Source organism: Amblyomma americanum, chromosome 8, assembly GCF_052857255.1.
Source record: "Amblyomma americanum isolate KBUSLIRL-KWMA chromosome 8, ASM5285725v1, whole genome shotgun sequence".
NCBI classification, from domain to species: domain Eukaryota; kingdom Metazoa; phylum Arthropoda; class Arachnida; order Ixodida; family Ixodidae; genus Amblyomma; species Amblyomma americanum.
Genome location: NC_135504.1, coordinates 58,750,063 through 58,766,986, shown reverse-complemented (window position 1 = coordinate 58,766,986; position 16,924 = coordinate 58,750,063). Strand labels below are relative to the sequence as shown.

The 16,924-nt window shown below is 46.1% G+C and overlaps 1 protein-coding gene across 1 annotated transcript in view; it reads right to left on the bottom strand.

Annotated features, from left to right (window-relative positions):
• LOC144101750 (lymphoid-specific helicase-like) overlaps positions 1-16,924 on the bottom strand; it is a 31,939-nt gene that overhangs the window by 13,781 nt on the left and 1,234 nt on the right. Inside the window, exons 2-7 of the mRNA XM_077634885.1 lie at positions 13,594-13,809; positions 12,088-12,187; positions 9,932-9,984; positions 9,203-9,331; positions 7,618-7,848; positions 1,779-2,053 (exon numbers count right to left, since the gene is read on the bottom strand). Coding sequence (XP_077491011.1) covers positions 1,779-2,053; positions 7,618-7,848; positions 9,203-9,331; positions 9,932-9,984; positions 12,088-12,187; positions 13,594-13,809 — 1,004 coding nt within the window. The remainder of the gene's footprint in view (positions 1-1,778; positions 2,054-7,617; positions 7,849-9,202; positions 9,332-9,931; positions 9,985-12,087; positions 12,188-13,593; positions 13,810-16,924) is intronic.

The window sequence follows — 16,924 nt, the reverse complement described above, 5'->3', positions numbered from 1 at the left end:
GATTTTCAAATTTTGAAAAATAGGTCGACTTACAATCGTGTAAATACTGTAACATTCATAGGTCCCTGGGAGTCCTCATACCCCTCCTGGCGCACTGGTGCAGCAGTTAACCGAGGAACCAGTGCCCTTCGATGGCAGGTGCAGCCACCACAATGGGCAGTTTGCTCACAATCCGGTGGGGGCAGGTTGTGAAGACGCAAAAAGGTCACGTGACCTAGGTGGCCCACCTAGGTCACGTGACCTAGGTGGCCCACCTAGGTCACGTGACCTTTTTGCGTCTTCACAACCTCCCCACCGGATTGTGGGCCCGCCTAGGTTGCTTCTCCAGGGATTTTACGTGGATCTTTCGTTCATAGTCAAGAACGAATCATAGTCAAGAACGAACGCCAATGCCAGCAACATCCACATCCTCACAAATGCTTCCCTGCCCTGCCTATCATAAATGATCAATATCTCCATTAATACTTATTGCGGTGAGCGATCAACTCAAACATTCAGTTTTACTTACCCTCCGTTGGCTGTTTTCCTATAAGCAGAGAGCAAGCAGAACGATCGACAAAGCTTTGCGCAGGCCAAACTTCGCGAAAGCGCCATATGTACGAATGATTTTGGGTACGCATCACTTTTGGAGGAACTTTGTTAAGAATGTGGCAGTTGTTTTGCAAACCCATTAAACTTTATGCAATGTGGAGGAACTTTGTGTGGAGGAACAATGTGGAGGAACTTTGTTAAGAATGCAGGCAGTTGTTTTGCAAACCCATGAAACTTTATGCACGCAGTGTTAGAATGAAAGCATTGTCAGTGTCTTCCGCCCTCAAGCATCCTTTGCACTGGCGTGAGTTACCTAACCTTACAAGCTGGCTGTTCCACGATAACAAGTTAACTACGGATCTCTTGTGCCTCATTTCCACGGTCATGCATGTACACAAGAAACCTGACATACCCTTCCACTAATAATGCCATTATTTCTAAAACTAATGCTACATGTTCAGGTTTAATGTCATTATAAGTAAGTCGTGATAACGATAATGCCTGCAGTCCAGTCAGAAATTTTACCTGATCACACAGTGCTCACTAGTACAGCATCTCGTCACTGTTCTCCGAATGTATAATAATAAAGTTACCTTGCAGAAAATGTTGCTGTTCTTTTTGAGATGTCAAGAAGTAGCCATAAACTCGCGTGATGGCACAGCACGCAAGCTGAGAGTATCTGTCCAAAGCGCCGGTCAAAATGGCGCCACTCGCATCGAAAATGTAGTAGAGGTTGCCTCATCAGGCTGAAGGCTCTGAATAAATAATTGTAGGGGACGCTTAAGCCCAACCTCAAGGGTATGACGCGATGGCTTTAGTGGGATATGCAGGATTGGTCACACTCTACTTAAGGGGGGACACGGGTCTTTGGGACCAAAAAATGGGAGTCCTCACACCACTCCTTCCGCAATGGTGCAGCGGTTAAGGAATGCGCCACTGCCCTGCGATTGCAGGTGATGCCACCAGTGGGACTTGCACAACTCAAGTTGCTCTTCCCAAGCAATCTCTGGTGACCAGTCATTAATTGAACTGCCATCTGCCACGGTGGGCAGTTTGTGATGATGCCACAAGGTCACTTGACCTAGGTGGCCCGCCTAGGTCACTTCTCCGGGGATTTTTCGTGGATTTTTGCTCATGGTAAACAATGCCGGCAACGGACACCGACGACAACGACGACGCCGTTTCTGCGACCCATGCTCCTTAACGTTGTCGCGTTAAATTAAGAGAAAGAACAGGAAGAGACGCACGCCTCCAGGTCGTGGAAGATCTCTGGGATGAGGAAGTGGAGCAATGCCCAGAGCTCGGTGAGGCTGTTCTGGAGCGGGGTGCCAGTCAGCAGGATCCGGTTGTGCACCCGGTACTGGCTCAGCTCACGCACCAGGCGGCACTTGAAGTTCTTGAGCCGGTGCGCTTCGTCCACCACCAGGAGGAGCCAGTCGATGGGTGCCAGACGCGACCGGTCGCGGATCGCCACCTCGTACGAGGTCACCACCACGGTGGCACTGCGAATCCTGTGCGGCACCTGTGCACCACATCACAAAGGAGAGGTTAAGTGTTCGTTAGACTCTCCAAGGTTCATACAGGTGCCGTAAGAAAAAATTCAAGGATATTCAAGGACTTTCAGGATAATTCTAGACGATTTTCAAGGACCTAATATGGAGCTGAATTTCAAAGTTTTGCGACACACCAGCATTTGCATGAAGACATAAGTAGTGTTCTTACCGCACTCAACAAAAATAGTCCGTCTATCTGTTAAGTCTGAACCCTCAGCTGTACCTTTAGGCTGGATCCTCCCTCAACTGCTGCCTGGCCACAGTCCAGCACAAGCAAAGATTTACAACGTTCCACAGCTTTGCACAAGAAGTGCTGCACTGCAAAAGCTGTGACAAAAAAACATGTGCAGCCTGGTGCCTTTCTCGAAGCATCGCAGCTACATTTTTGTTCCTGAAACCGCCCCATGCTCTCTGCGAGAACAGTGTTCCGCTGTTTGATCTCCCTGTATCAATGAGTGCTTCTAACACCTTCTTGAGGCCAGCTCGGCACTCATCAGGCCTACAGCATATTTGCGTTGTTTTTTTTTCTTTTTTTCAGGTGGTTTTTCAAAGCAGACTTGCTCAACGCAGCGAGCTCAAAGCATCTGCCGCATGGTTTGCATTTCGCTCGATGCAGCTTTGTAGCATTCAGCGTCACCCAGTCCTTGTATTCGCCGTTGCTGAACCATGCGCTCGGACAAGAACTAGAACAGCCGCAAACAGCAATGGCCTCAACGTGGCCAGCCGTCTAACATGCATCCGCCAAACTAGTGAAACTTTTAACCATAAAGTAGAAATACGCACGCCGAGAAAATAAAACATTGGTCTCCTTATTTACAGGTTTGATAAAATTTTCTTGCTGCAAATCGTGGTTTCCTCTTCTGGAGCAAGATTTTTCCACGAACTTTCAAGGATTCAAAAAATATCGAGCACTTTCAAGGGCCCTGGAAATGGAATTTTATTATTCAAGGATTTTCAAGGACCTTGTGTGCGCCCTGCTCTGCTTATGGAGCTGGGCCAGAATAACCCATTTTTCTTATGGAGCTGGGCCAGAATAACCCATTTTTCACAGTACCGTCTGCTAAACAGAAGACTGTTTGAAAAGAAATGCACGTGGCCGCCATGGGTGCGATCTGCTTTGGCGAGGTGCCAATATGAGCATGCAAAGTGACAGGTGTACACCTGCAGCTTGCACCATCTGCCGCTTGCACCTGTCGCCAGCACCTACCTATGCATGCATGGTACAAACTAGCAGCTTGTTTCCACTCACTGGAGCACAGCAGAGAGCGGAGCTGGAGAAGCATGCACGAGTAATACTAACCCTGTCACACAATGAATTTTAGCGACACTTTCAGTGCACACTGTCACACGGCAAAAAGAAGTGTCCTTTGAAAATGATGGCAGTGGCGATGGATGTTGTATCGCTCAGTGGAAATTATTTTTGTTTAAGCACAAATTCTTCGAGAATAAGGTTTTAACCATGAATATAATTGCGCCAAGCTACTCTTCAATGTTTATTTGAGCATATGCTAACATGTTAACTATAAAAAAGCATCGCAATACAAGACAAGTAAGAGGTCAATCCAGAATGCCACTACAACGCAGACTGTACTATATGGTGAACACTGCAGAACGCGCAGACAGGGCGACTTCAGGGCGCACGGAAGAATGCAAGAATGTGAGCCCAGGCTCGCACTGCATTGATGCAGCTTGAGAATGGCGTGCAAGCAATCGAGTCGCAAGCAGTCCAGCGGAAAAAAAACAAAACTCGACAGTGCTGATACCGATTCCAGGATAACACGAATTTGCGAAATTCCCTGGACAGAGTGCATTGCGTACAGTGCACAGAATTTCAGGTGTTCCAAACATTCTCCCACACCACTCTGGATGATACAAATGCATGAGCCATGACTGTATTCTCCAGCACTAAGCACAGCACGTACATCGCCGATGCCAAAGTCACCAGTCATACAGTGCACACAGTAAGCAAAGCCTGCAGCCTGCACATCGCTAACGTCACAACTGCCCAGTCACACAGCAAGGACAGCAAGCAGTCAGCGGTGGAGCACAGCTGTAAATAAATCCTGTCAGCTGTAAACAACTCTGCGTGAATGCACTTCCTGTGCATCTGCACATAGATTCTGTTCGTTTTGGATGAAGCGAGTTTGTCGCGAACCCGTGAGATTCGTGTAATCAAGATTATACTGTGTAACAAACAATATCCACTGTTTTACATCCTGTATTCAGTTGACATGTCTTGGCTTTGTCCCTTCCTGCCTAGCATGTATGCAAGAAGAAGAAGACCACGCTGATGCACAGCACCTAAAAAAATGCGCACAGCATAGTCTTGCAGAGTAAAGCGGTCCATGCCACATCCTTCCACAAACATCTTTATTAATTACAGCCGACACAATTCGAACTTAAAGGGAGCCGGACATTTGTTCAGATCATGAGGAGCGCAAAGTAAGTGGAGCCTTTTTAATAGTACACTCGAAGATGGTGGGACCTAATTATCAGTATGAATAAACCAGACGTTTTAACACTTTCGTGACCGTGGAAAAATCGGTAGTTTTCGTGTAGTCTGGTAATTATTTTTTTCCTGCCACAGAAAGTAATTCATGTTGAAGTGTATGGTATCAAATTGTAGAAGAAGAAATTATCTTTCCAATGGTATTGGTTTCAAACAACATATTTAATAGTGACAGTAAGAAAAAATTATCAAAGCAAAAAAATCGCAACAAGAACGAAAAAATCGATAAAAACATCAATGCTGCTTTGCACAAAAAAATATTTAAAAAAATCGAAATATACATTTTCAACAAAAGAGCCATATATGAAATCAGCCTGCAAATATTAGCTCTGTATCTGCAAAAGCTGTTCAGGTACACAGGGAAACATTAGACCTAGTGTCTATCGTGCCACCGTGCAAAGCAGTTCCTCGATGAAGTGAAACAAAGGTTGGCTGCACATGCTTCACAGAAAACATTTGTTTTCTGCTCAACTTTCCTTTCATTTTAACACAATTTACAGTTTCTATATCTTTCCATTTTTTGTGGCTGATGCTGTTGCACTTGAGGTGCACTCCGAGAGGGAACAACAGGCGCGACTGGGGGGTCCGCAAGATGTGGCTCATCACATCCCAGAAGTTGGTCGATAAGTTCTAGCCTGAAGGCAAACTGGTCGAAGTGCAAACTTCTCCATAGTTCTGGGATTTCTGGATGCTCCCGACGATGCTCGTCAAACATTATAAAGCTATTTACTACAGCTATATCGACACAGTGGAAGAACAGTGTCTTCCACCAACGCACTGACTTCATAAGAACATTGTAGGACCCGATGAGCTGGTCGGATTTGTCCACTCCAAGCATGCCCACATTGTAGTTCTTGATCAGCACCGGCTTCTTCACGGACACTTCTGTCCACGTATTCCCGACTTTCTTTCTTCGCTTTGCAAGGACGAATTTGTTTGCTGTGTCCGCGGTAGACATCATATTCACAACTCGCCGGTCTTTCCATTGCAGGTACAAAACATCCTGCTCCCTCAGCCATCGAACGTCCCCTCTTTTCGCCTTCTTTTCCCACTTTGTGTCTTTGAGTTCACTTGGAAAGCCACGCCGATCTTTCCGCGTTGTCCCACACGCAAGTGTCTTGCGCTCCAGTAAATGAACAAACAAAGATGTAGAAGTGTAGAAATTGTCCAAAAATATTATGTAACCCTGATCTAGATAATTTTCGCACAGCCGTGTCACAACATCGAATGCCAAACCTCGCACGCTAGGTTCTTCGCGCTTTCCCGTATAGACGCTGAACTGAACAGTGTACCCCGTTTCCGAATCTGCCAAAACCCATAATTTGTAACCCCATTTGATCACTTTATCTCTCATGTACTGGCGAATTCCGGACCGACCTTTCGATTTCACCATCCTTTCATCGACGGAGAGGTTCCGACGCGGTTGAAAAAATAGCGCGGAAGAATCGTTGACGTGCTGAAGCAGAGAGGATATGCGGTGAAGCTTGCCATGGGATGCGACAGTCGTCTTCTCTGGATCAGACACACTCAGGAATGCAAGTAACGCCTTGAACCGTTTCCTTGACATCACTGTAGGCGGAAGAAGACCTGAGAATAATCTGCGTGTGCTCCAATAACAATGCAAACGTGGGACTTGCACAATTCCCATGTATACGAGAAGTCCGATGAACTTCAGCATCTCCTCTTGAGTGACTTCCTTCCAGGATCCATCTCTCTCGCTGTACGTGGGCTTGTCGAAAATATGCATCCACGCATACTTATTTGTGTTCTCGCATATCTCCCTGATGATTTCGGCGGTGAAAAAGAGCAGGAAGAAATCGACAGCTCTTACGAACCGCCGCGCAGCACTCCGGAGTGCGATTCCAAGGTCCACTCCCGGCGGTCTTCGTGGACAAAACTCAACTCTCTGCGCGGCCGACGGCATATGGTCCCTTCCGAACGATGTTGACACCCTGCAGATAAGAACTCTGACCCTTTAGAACACACCGGAAATCCTTACGACGCGATAACACAGTCCGATAAGAAAGCAAAACTCACCGGCGGATGCCTGTCGATGTTCTGGGGCGGTTTGCGGCACTTTTGCCGTCCGTACTAAAGTCCGACGAATCGAAGTCATCTTCAGAGTCTGTGCTGCTACGATCATCCGCAAATTCGAGCCCAGATGCGTCGGAATCCGTTGAAACTCGCCGTTTCCGTGGAGCGGACGCGCGCGACGTAGATGCCATCTCGGAAACAACGAGCGCTCGTCATCCCACCTATGCAGGCGCTTTAAAAATCCCCGCGCGGCGGAAAAGAGAAACACAACTCCGAAACTTATAAAATAGTCTCTCTTTAACCCGCTCGATGGTGTTAGCTGTCCATAACGCTCGGAGAGGCGCCAAAATTCAAACTTCTACCATCGATAACATACTGTCGACGGGAATAGGCGCGGTCACGAAAGTGTTAAGTGCATTCTGATCAATGAGAGCCAACTGTATCTTAACAAAAGAATTGCGGTTAACGGTAATGGTAACAATGTTTTGTTTTGTTTTTTTGCTCTAACAGCAATTGAAAACAAAAAAATCAAGCTCGCATTAGTGCATGGCAGAGCTGTGAATTCATGTTAACATGACAGCTGTGAAATGTGTCCGCAAAAATATGCAGCATGATCAGCTCAACGTGATTGACAAAAACATTACAGCCCTTTCTTGCCTTTTCTTCTGGTGCATTTTTATTCGATATGCCAAGCTGCATAGTGAAACAGCCCATTACAATTGCAGTGCGAGTGGTCCCAAAATAAAGTGGGTAAAAAAAAGGAGATTTGAGTCATGCATGAATTCAGGTCTCGGGGAATCCAGGAAGTACTTGTGGGAACCAAATCTGAGAACCCCCAGTCTAGGCCATTTAGAGGTACTCTTGAAAAACCCCAGCTTCTTACGAGACCTGCACACCAAACACCCTTCTTCATCTTGTTCTGTAGGTCACCACTACACAAACTGTGCAGCCGAGGACGAAAAGAGAGAGACTGGCAAAGCGGTGACACACCATCTGGTAGCGTTCCTCCTGGGGTCCGTGGTAGAGCACCACCTTGAGGGATGGTGTGAAGCGCTGCAGCTCACCCACCCAGTTGGGCAGGGTGGACAGGGGGGCCACCACCAGGTAGGGACCCGGCAGACCACTGTCCACCAGAGCGGCCACCAGGGCAATCACCTGGATGGTCTTGCCCAGGCCCATCTCGTCCGCCAGGATGCCGTTCACACCGTTCTCGAACAGCACCTGGTCACATAGGATGTGATTCCGGTGCACAAATGTATTTAAAGGGACACTGAGAAGAACTCGCATATAATTTTCGTTCTTGGAGAAATTCAACTATTTGCCTCTTTGCGGCCATGTCGGAGCCCGTTCGGCACCAACAGATGGATCTATCACTGAGAAAACTGGATTTAGAAACAAAACTTTTTTTTCTCACTATCAGTCAATTCAAACTCATGATGTTAATGATGAAAAAAAAAAAACTCTTGAGATCCCCATTTAAGTGACGGCAGTGTGGTTTAGCCCCAGAGATCCGTGTGGAGTCAATCTTGAAGTCATTGTTGCAGCTCGCTTGTGAAAACGGCCTGTGGTGGCAGCTACACCTATGTCTCATTTTTTTGCCATTTTCTTTCTTGTAAAAGCTACACTTCAGTGAGAGTAGCCTCTTGGCCATCACAACACAATGATCTATTGATGCAAGCCGACTACGATTTCTCCTCAGTGTTTCCCTTCGGCATCTACGTCCACAGTTTTCAGGGTTTTCACAGTTTTCAGCACAACTCATTTCACAGCTCCAGGCTGGGCAGCAATAATCAGCACCCAGAGCAAACAGTGCCTATCATGTTTTTACGTGTTATGCATGGTCTACAATTGTTTACACCCACTGTCAACGTTTATGAAACACAAGATAAGCGGGGGAAGAAAATAAATGACAAATTTCTTCACCATCTTTGCACGCACCGTAGAATAAACAGAATAGAAAGCGCACATTCAAGCATGCAAATCAGAGTGCACCATCATTACACATCAAGCAAGATGTGCTTTGGATGCACAAAAATAAATTGGAGGGGACATTTAAGCTCCTTAAGGGTATGACTCTACAGCGTTAATGGGTTAATGCCCGCATATGCAGAATGTAATTCTCTTCTTTAGATTCGCAGATCCATGGGAGTCCTCGTACTCATCCTGGCGCAGTGGTGCAGTGCTTCAGCAATGAACCACTGCCCTGCGATGTCAGGTGCTGCCGCCGGAGAGACTGCTGCAATCCAGATTGCTCTTTCCAATAACCTCTCGCAATCAATCATTAATTTACCTGCCACCTGCCACAGTGGGCAGTTTGCTCACTATATGGTAAGCAGGTTGTTCTCTGGGGACCACCTGCCGTAGTCAGAGTCATGCTAGTAGGAGGGTAGGTTACCTGAGTTATCCACACGGTGAAAAAGCAATAGAACAAGGACAAGGGGATAACCCTGACACAACACTGGTTGGCCTTTTTGTAGAAGCTCGAGTGAGAAGAACAACAAAGCAGAGAGGCACAGTAAATCATCTCGTCCACAGTTGGGACGCCATGCAGCCTCTCCCTCATGTGACAGCTCACCTTGAGCCACTTGTAGCCCTCAATCTGGTATGGCCTCATCACGCCTCCCGTGAACAGGGACGGCTGCCCCTCGGGGAGATCCACAGCATGCTGGCTGCTCACCGGACTGGGCTGCGAATGCACTTCTTCCTGTTTTGGAAACAGGAAAGATAGAGAAAAAAAGCTGTCTGTCTCTGTGACATGTCCCCAAAAGGCATTCTTAAGACTAGGCATTCGGAAGCTACGCTAACTCTGAAAGAAATGCTGTAGGATCGACATTAACAAACAAAGGAGAACATCGTGCATGTGTAGTCGACTCTCAATAGTTTGAACTAGAAGAGGGCCAAAACTCAGTTTGAATCGTCGTGGAGTTCCAGTCGGTGGGATGAGCATTTAGGCCTTTCTGTGCCATCTGTTGCGCGCTGGTCAAAACAACGGAGCGGAATTTGTCTCGCGGGGCTGCTGCTACTCACCCACGAGCAAAGCACACACCGCTCATCACAGCCAACACATTAGCTTACGCTAGGAGGACGACGAACACATCCCATTCTGCTGAATCCAGCCAATCCGCAACACTGTCAGACAATGACACAGGACACTGCACAGTAGCCTCTAGCAGTAATGACGAAATCCTCCACACACCATGCTCTAGATAGAACCCAGAGCCAGTTCCGAATAAATGTTTTCTGCATCCCGCCTGTTTGCTACTCGATGTAAAGTGAACAGGCACGCCAGCTCACAGCGACTAACCTGAGAAGATGGCACCAATGTTGGGTCCCGCATAGATGACTTGCTGCTCTTCGCTGGATAGAGAGCGGAAAAACACCAGTCAGGAAAAGGTAGCGAAACTTCCTGTAGCATGCACAAGGCCATCACGCAAGACTTAAACCTTGAGTTTCTTTTTATTCCTCAAAATGGTGCATCCATCTGATACGCAGCACCATAGAACGCACATGAACTACAGACTAATGTTCAGACATGTGTTCTCAATTATTCCACGCCAATTCCTACCCAATACGTCGAGCTGCTCACGTTTGTATCATCAAAGTGACAGGCAGTGTTATGGACCGTACTTCATTAATGTGTCGCTGATTTGGGCCAATCAATAACTGTGTCTCATTGCAGAAACAAGTCCAGAATTGAGGAAACGGCATAGGTGCGTCCTGCCCATTTTATTTATTATTACCAATACCTCAAGTGATCAGAAAAGGGGTATTACATGAGGGATGGGCCGCTGAAGATTCGAATGAACTGTCTGTTGAGCGCCACATCCTACACTTAGTTTCCAATAGCGGGATGTGTTTTGTTCCCTTTTTCAGGGCAATTAATCATCATTTTAAGCGTTACTCATCAACCCAACTACCTTATTTACTTGCGTCGTGAGCCCACTCCCATAACGAACCCACCCCAGCACGTTTGTCATTGAGACTTTACTTTTTAGGCATTACCTTTTCTTAGTGCGCTCCTCAGTTTCACTAGCGCAGATATTGGCAGCATGCCGATAACATCACGGCGTGCTTATCTTTAGAGCAGAGCTCCTGCAGGGATGGAGTGCTCAGCAAACAGGAACGCCGGAAGCGAGTGGCGTGCTCGGCACATTGCTGCGCCCAGCTGCACCAGTGTGTGCTTAGAAAGCAGCTGTCGAGCACTCGAGCAACGAAGAAGAGCGTAGCACTTTAATCCAGAATGCAATAAAACATGCTCTACACTGAAATGCTATGGAAGAAGCAGGGCTTTCAGACCACCAAGCATTTGGCGAGCTCGAGATTGGGCATGAAAATGCCTAATCTCTTACACCACAGCTCACATTACACACTCGTAACCGTCCTGCGAGCTTTTCTTTAACTTCGCTTAAAAAACACGGACCTGACGTTCACGGCCAGTGTTCAGCATGTTCGCTTCATCTCTCCGCGATTGCCCGGTGCCGTCGACTATCACAAAACCGTCAGATCACACCGTAAACCCGTGATACAGCAGACACCTTTCGAAGCAAACGATGATAAACAACGGTGAAACAAATGCAGCTGACCGTGTGCTTTTGTTAATGGCGTATGGAACAATGGGCAGATGGATGTATGATATGAAATTTCGACTCTCGCAAAAAAAATCTTAAAAAATTTTTTCCCCTCATAATAAACCCTACATCCAAATTTATGCCAACTTTTCTAAAAAAAGAAAAAGATGGGTTCTTTATGCAAGTATATACAATATACAGCAGCATGTCTCAATACACAGCCAGCTATTACTAATTGAGTTCAGGCGTTTTTTTTTGCACACCTTTTTTTTTTTGGTTTGCGTGTCAGGCAAGAAGTTTCTAAGCACCTTCGGAAATCCACACTGGGATTCCCCGAGGCTGAAACAATTGACGACCTGTGTTCTGGCATACAGACAAGCGCAGTCACTTCGTAATGTTCGTGTTGCTGATGCCTTTCACTATTCTCAGCGAACAGCAAGAGCGAAGTGGGCCAGGGAACAGACGCGGGTTAATGACATCCTAGTCGAAATCAAGAGGAAGATACCAGCTTGGCCAGGGCATGTACTGCAAAGGCAAGATAACCGCTGGTCCTTGAGGGTAACGGAGTGGATTCCAAGAGAAGGTAAGCGTAGCAGGGGGCGGCAGAAGGTTAGCTGGGCGGATGAGGTCAAGAACTTTGGGCGGTACGGTGGCCACAGGTGTCAAAGGACAGGGTTAATTGGAGACATGGGAGAGGCCTTTGCCCGTAGTCCGGTTGTTGTTGTTGATGATGATGATGATCATGATGATGATGATGTATATTTTAGAGTGTATGCAAAGGTGGTTTTTTCTCACTACAGCTATGCACTGTATAAAATTTTCACTGCCGGCGTACTTTGCAGTTTGCCCGCCTCATTCGCACACCTCAACCAGCTAGGTTCGTGCAACGTACGTGATGACAGGGGCGACGCTTTCCTCTTCCGACTGGACGGTTTCGGAGAGTCGGTGCTGTCCTGCTTCTTCGACACCACCCTGCTCGAGGCTCGACTTGGCTGCATGACAAAAAAAAGGTTGAATATTAGCGCAACGGCCTCCCAGTGTCTGCAGCAACTGGCCACACAAGAAGACTTGTTCACTGTCGCCAGGCAATGGCACACAAGATCAGATGGCCATTCCGAAAGACTCCACTAGAAAAGGCCACACAGCGACCACAAAGAAGAAAGGGAACAGAACCTAACATCAACACGAAACCAAAACTCTGTAACAAATCATTAGATGGAAAAAATTTCAACTTCCACCTAGGTTAAGGAAGAAACCATTCAATCCTTGCTCGGACATGTTATGCTCCCAGCTTGAAAATGCAATTTGAAGGTTCGATCTCTGCTTTTCGCTTCTAGCTAGCACTGGCCGAGATGCTTACCTCTGGTTGGAAGACACCCTTTCGAGCTACTCCAGCTGGAAATGCGGCTGGAAAAGTACTTTTTCGGCTGGAATTATTGTCTCCATTTCCATGTGGGTCATTATGACATGGAAAATGACATCGAACTAATATGCACGATTCCGCATTAGGTAAGCTAGAACTTAGGTTTAGGCGGTGGCCTGGAAGAATGAGGGACAAGACAGCTATGCAACAGCAAGGTTGAAGTGTGCATCTATTCGGAAAAGGCGATAGCTACACAAACACGAATAATTTATGCAACGTCTTTCTCCTGGACTGCTCACAATAACGAACCTGCCAGACTAAAAGTGCACAATGCTTTTTACAGCCAGGTCCTGAGATGATCAACCAGTGTTTAGGTCCACACACACAAACAATGCCTGTTCCAGGACAACTGCACGAGCACCAACCAATACCCAACACTCATGCTTGTAGCAGAAACACCAAATTTATGGGCCGCACTTTTATTTCTACAAGCGAAACACCACCTTGTGTGTGCGACATCAGTAGACCGGGAGGAGAATGAATAATAAATCGATGTGCCTTGGATACAGTAATTTATCCTGCTCCTGGACTTAGCTCGGCGGAATTAGCTAGCTTTTTTTACCAATTCCGCCAAGCAAAATGTTTCTTTCTCAGCAAATCACCTTATAATTTATTACTTTCAAATATGAAAAAAATAGCTCAATCATCCAGCTTTTTCTACATCGCTGAGAAATTTTTATTTCAAAATTTATGATTCTGTTCATTTTGCATTGCCTCTCTGAATGCACTATATGTTTATAGTGTTGTGTAATGCGCAATTTCACATCCCGGTTCAAGGATGATAGCGTCTTGTTTCTGTCCTTTACCTACCAATTTCTTGCACTCTGTCATGCATGAAGTAACTCATCCTCCTGGGGGTTTGGGATCTCCCTTTTGTATGCACACAATGCACACTCTCTGTGTGAAATCTCTGCACATAAAAAAATCTGGAAGCCTGAAAAACCTAAACGTACAATGACAAGGGCAGAACCAAACCTGTGGCTCGGCTGACGAGGCGTCCTGCGGCTTTTTGCAGCCTGCACCGTGCAACTGCTTCTGCTGCTGTTCCTTGGCGGCCTGTTTGGCATTCTGCTTCTCGATGCGCTTGATCAGGAACTGGGAGTACATGTTGCTTGCGCGCAGCAGCTTCTTCAGTTGCTCCAGGCAGGTCTCGCGCGCCAGGGCCTTCTGCTCCCGCTGACTCAGAACCCGCTGCGGAAAAAGAAAAGGACATTTTAAAGGGACACTGTTGGCAACTCCACACGTTTTTTTGTTTTAATGCGTCAGCGTTAGAGCTGTCGTCACACCGAAAACCTCCCGATGTCCAAGGGGAAATTTGCTGATTGGTCGAGAGAGGTCATGTGACCTTATGACATCATCACAGCAGCCTAGTGTCTAGACAGCAACCTTGACAGAGAATCGAAATCAAAAATAAGAAAAGAAAAGCGACAGCTACAAACAAGAAACTGCCGCAAACACAGAAGTTGCAACCGAAGCTGCGACAAATGTGAAATCTAATCCTATTGCATTCCACTCTTAAGGTGGCTTTAGCATCCCTACAGTTTTTGTTTTCAGTACGTAAAAGTCACGTCTTTGCCAGCAGCTACCACTTGCTCTTTGTGCTTATGCCAACATTCGTCCAATAGAAAACGACATATTTATTGTTGAGAAAGTTTCATTCAAAAACAAAACATTCCCACCCCCCCCTCCAACCAACACCACGTGAGTCGAACTCGCAATCTCAAGGCTGAAACAGACACTGGAATTACCATTTAAAAGTGAATGTGACAGTGTTGCCTAGAATCAGGGATCTGTGCACAGAGTGGCTACCCGGATGTCATCGCAGCATGTCTCTGAAAACAGCTGCCGGCATTGGCTATGGCCTTTCTAGCTTATAAAAGCTCCAGTTTTCCGCAAAATGAGCTTCCTGGTCAACAGAACATGGTAATTTATCAGACCAACTTGAATTTCTCCTCCGTGTCCCTTTAACAGTACTGACGCAAACACAAAATGACTAAATAATGCACATGGAAATTTGTGCTAGTGTTTAAGGTTCCAGAACTGAACAGTTTTAACCCAAAAGATGGGAACGGAGAATGCGCATACACAGGAGTGAGATTTATTTTCAAGCTAATTATTTTTATTCAACTGAAATATATTAAGGGAGGACAACGCACAGTATCACTCTTAATGAGTTGGGCTTGTTGGTTCACGATCATGTTGGTAACAGCGTAAAGAGCTTCAATATGCAAGTACGGGACACCAGCTTCAATATGCAAGTAACCTGGCTCAGGTCGACAAGGCTCCCGGAAAACCTGCTGCGGAGCTTAGCGGAAAAATTGGCACGAGAAATTCACGGAATCATCGGGAAAAAAAACATCAGGACATTGAGCGCTGATTCCATGAATTTCTCATGCCAATTTTTACACTAAGCTCCGCAAGAGGTCTTCTGGGAGCCTTGCCGAATCATTGGGAAAAAGCATCAGGACATTGAGCGCTACCCGCTGCGGTGGCTCAATGCTTACGGCGCTCGGCTACTGATCCGGAGTGCCCGGGTCGAACCCGACCACGGCGGCGTTTCAGTGGAGGCGAAACCGTGTGCTGTGCAATGTCAGTGCATGTTAAAGATCCCCAGGTGGTTGAAGTCATTCCGGAGCCCTCCACTACGGCAACTCTTTCTTCTCTCAGTCCCTCCTTTATCCCTTCCCTTACTGTGCCCAGAGACAGACACACTGCGCCATTTCCTTTCCCCAAAAACCAATTTACATTTATATTGAGGGCTCATGCATAGTCGTCCCCCCTATTTACATGGTGAGTAAGCAGTAAGAAGATTGGAAGTTGAAGAAGATGGGAGCAAAGGCTGGAGCATGCATCATATTTTCGGCTCCAAAGAAACTTGCTGCCCTGTGAAAGCGGGTGTACAATGATGACAGTCATTGTTTAGAATGCTGGAAAAAACATCAGTACCCATTCACAGAATGCAAAAAAGGCGTTGTCTATGAAATTCCGTTTTTCTACGGCAGATCCTACATAGGGCAGTCTGGAAGATGCATTAACGATAGGCTTTAACGATAGGCTGCGCGAGCACACAAATACTCGGAACGCGACAACCAGCTCCAACTTAATAATTCACCGCACCAACTGAAAAGATTGCTTTCCCCTCTTTGGTCACACCCGTATCATTAGGAGCTGTCTTAGCCAGAATACCCGAGAAATCCGGGAAATTTTTGTCGCCAAGAAGAATGGCCAGGGCTGCGTCAGCGCGCCATCCATCAAGTTGCTTCCTAGAGAAATAGTATTTCTTGATCATCATAGCCATGCCGAGCGCCAAGCCTCCTTTCTCCTGTTTCGTTGTTATCACTTTTTTATGCTTGTTTGGTTGTTGTCACCTGTTTACATTCGTTGGGGTGTTATCGTTCTTCACATCTGTTTTTGTTTTCCCGAGTTTTTGGCTATTGTACAGTCACTTTCGTTCTTTTCTGTTTGTGTTAATGTTGTGGCGATGCAGTATATATTCATGTCTTTCTAAACTAAAAATGCCAGTTGACAACAGTTCTTGTGTTGTGTGTTTTCTCTGTTGTCCCGTCTTCGCGCTGTTACCAACATGATCACACTTATATGATATTACATCATGAAGCATGTACACGCATCAGCCACAGAGTCAGGTCTAAAGCAAAAGACACCTTTCTCCATCAAACATGAAGGCTACCACAGCCATGCCGTCAACACACTCAGAGAAGTAATCATAACAGTATCGAAAAAAAAAGAAAAGTAAAGTTTCTCAGTCCGTAGGATTGATAAAGAATACTGAACAACTTATGCAATAAAACAAGCCAATTATAAAGTTTTTAAGTTACGGATTATATTGTTTTGAGTGTTATAACTGCGTGCCTTACATAGATTTTTCCAGTACTTCACACATACACTATTTTATAGCATACTCAGAAACAAACACTCGCCAAGGTCATATAAGAAAAACGTCAATGCTTTTACGTTTTTCTTGTGTCACTATGGCGAAAGTTTGTATCTGGATATGCTGAATTTCCCTTGCCAGACGGGTTTCCGTCGAACCCTCATATATACGCTATTTTAGTGGCCTTACTGGATTGAACAATTTCTTCCTTTTGCTGTACCGTCATTTTACCAGGTAGGGTGATGATATAACTAATACAGCTCAGCTAGGAGTTGGATCAAGACTGGTTCTTTTGCTTTACTGGGGTAATCGTCTATGAGGCTGTGGTTTATGCACAAATGCTTCTAGACACACTACCAAATAAATGCGACTACTGCGCAATTAAAAACAGAAGTGCACCATTAGATAATTAAG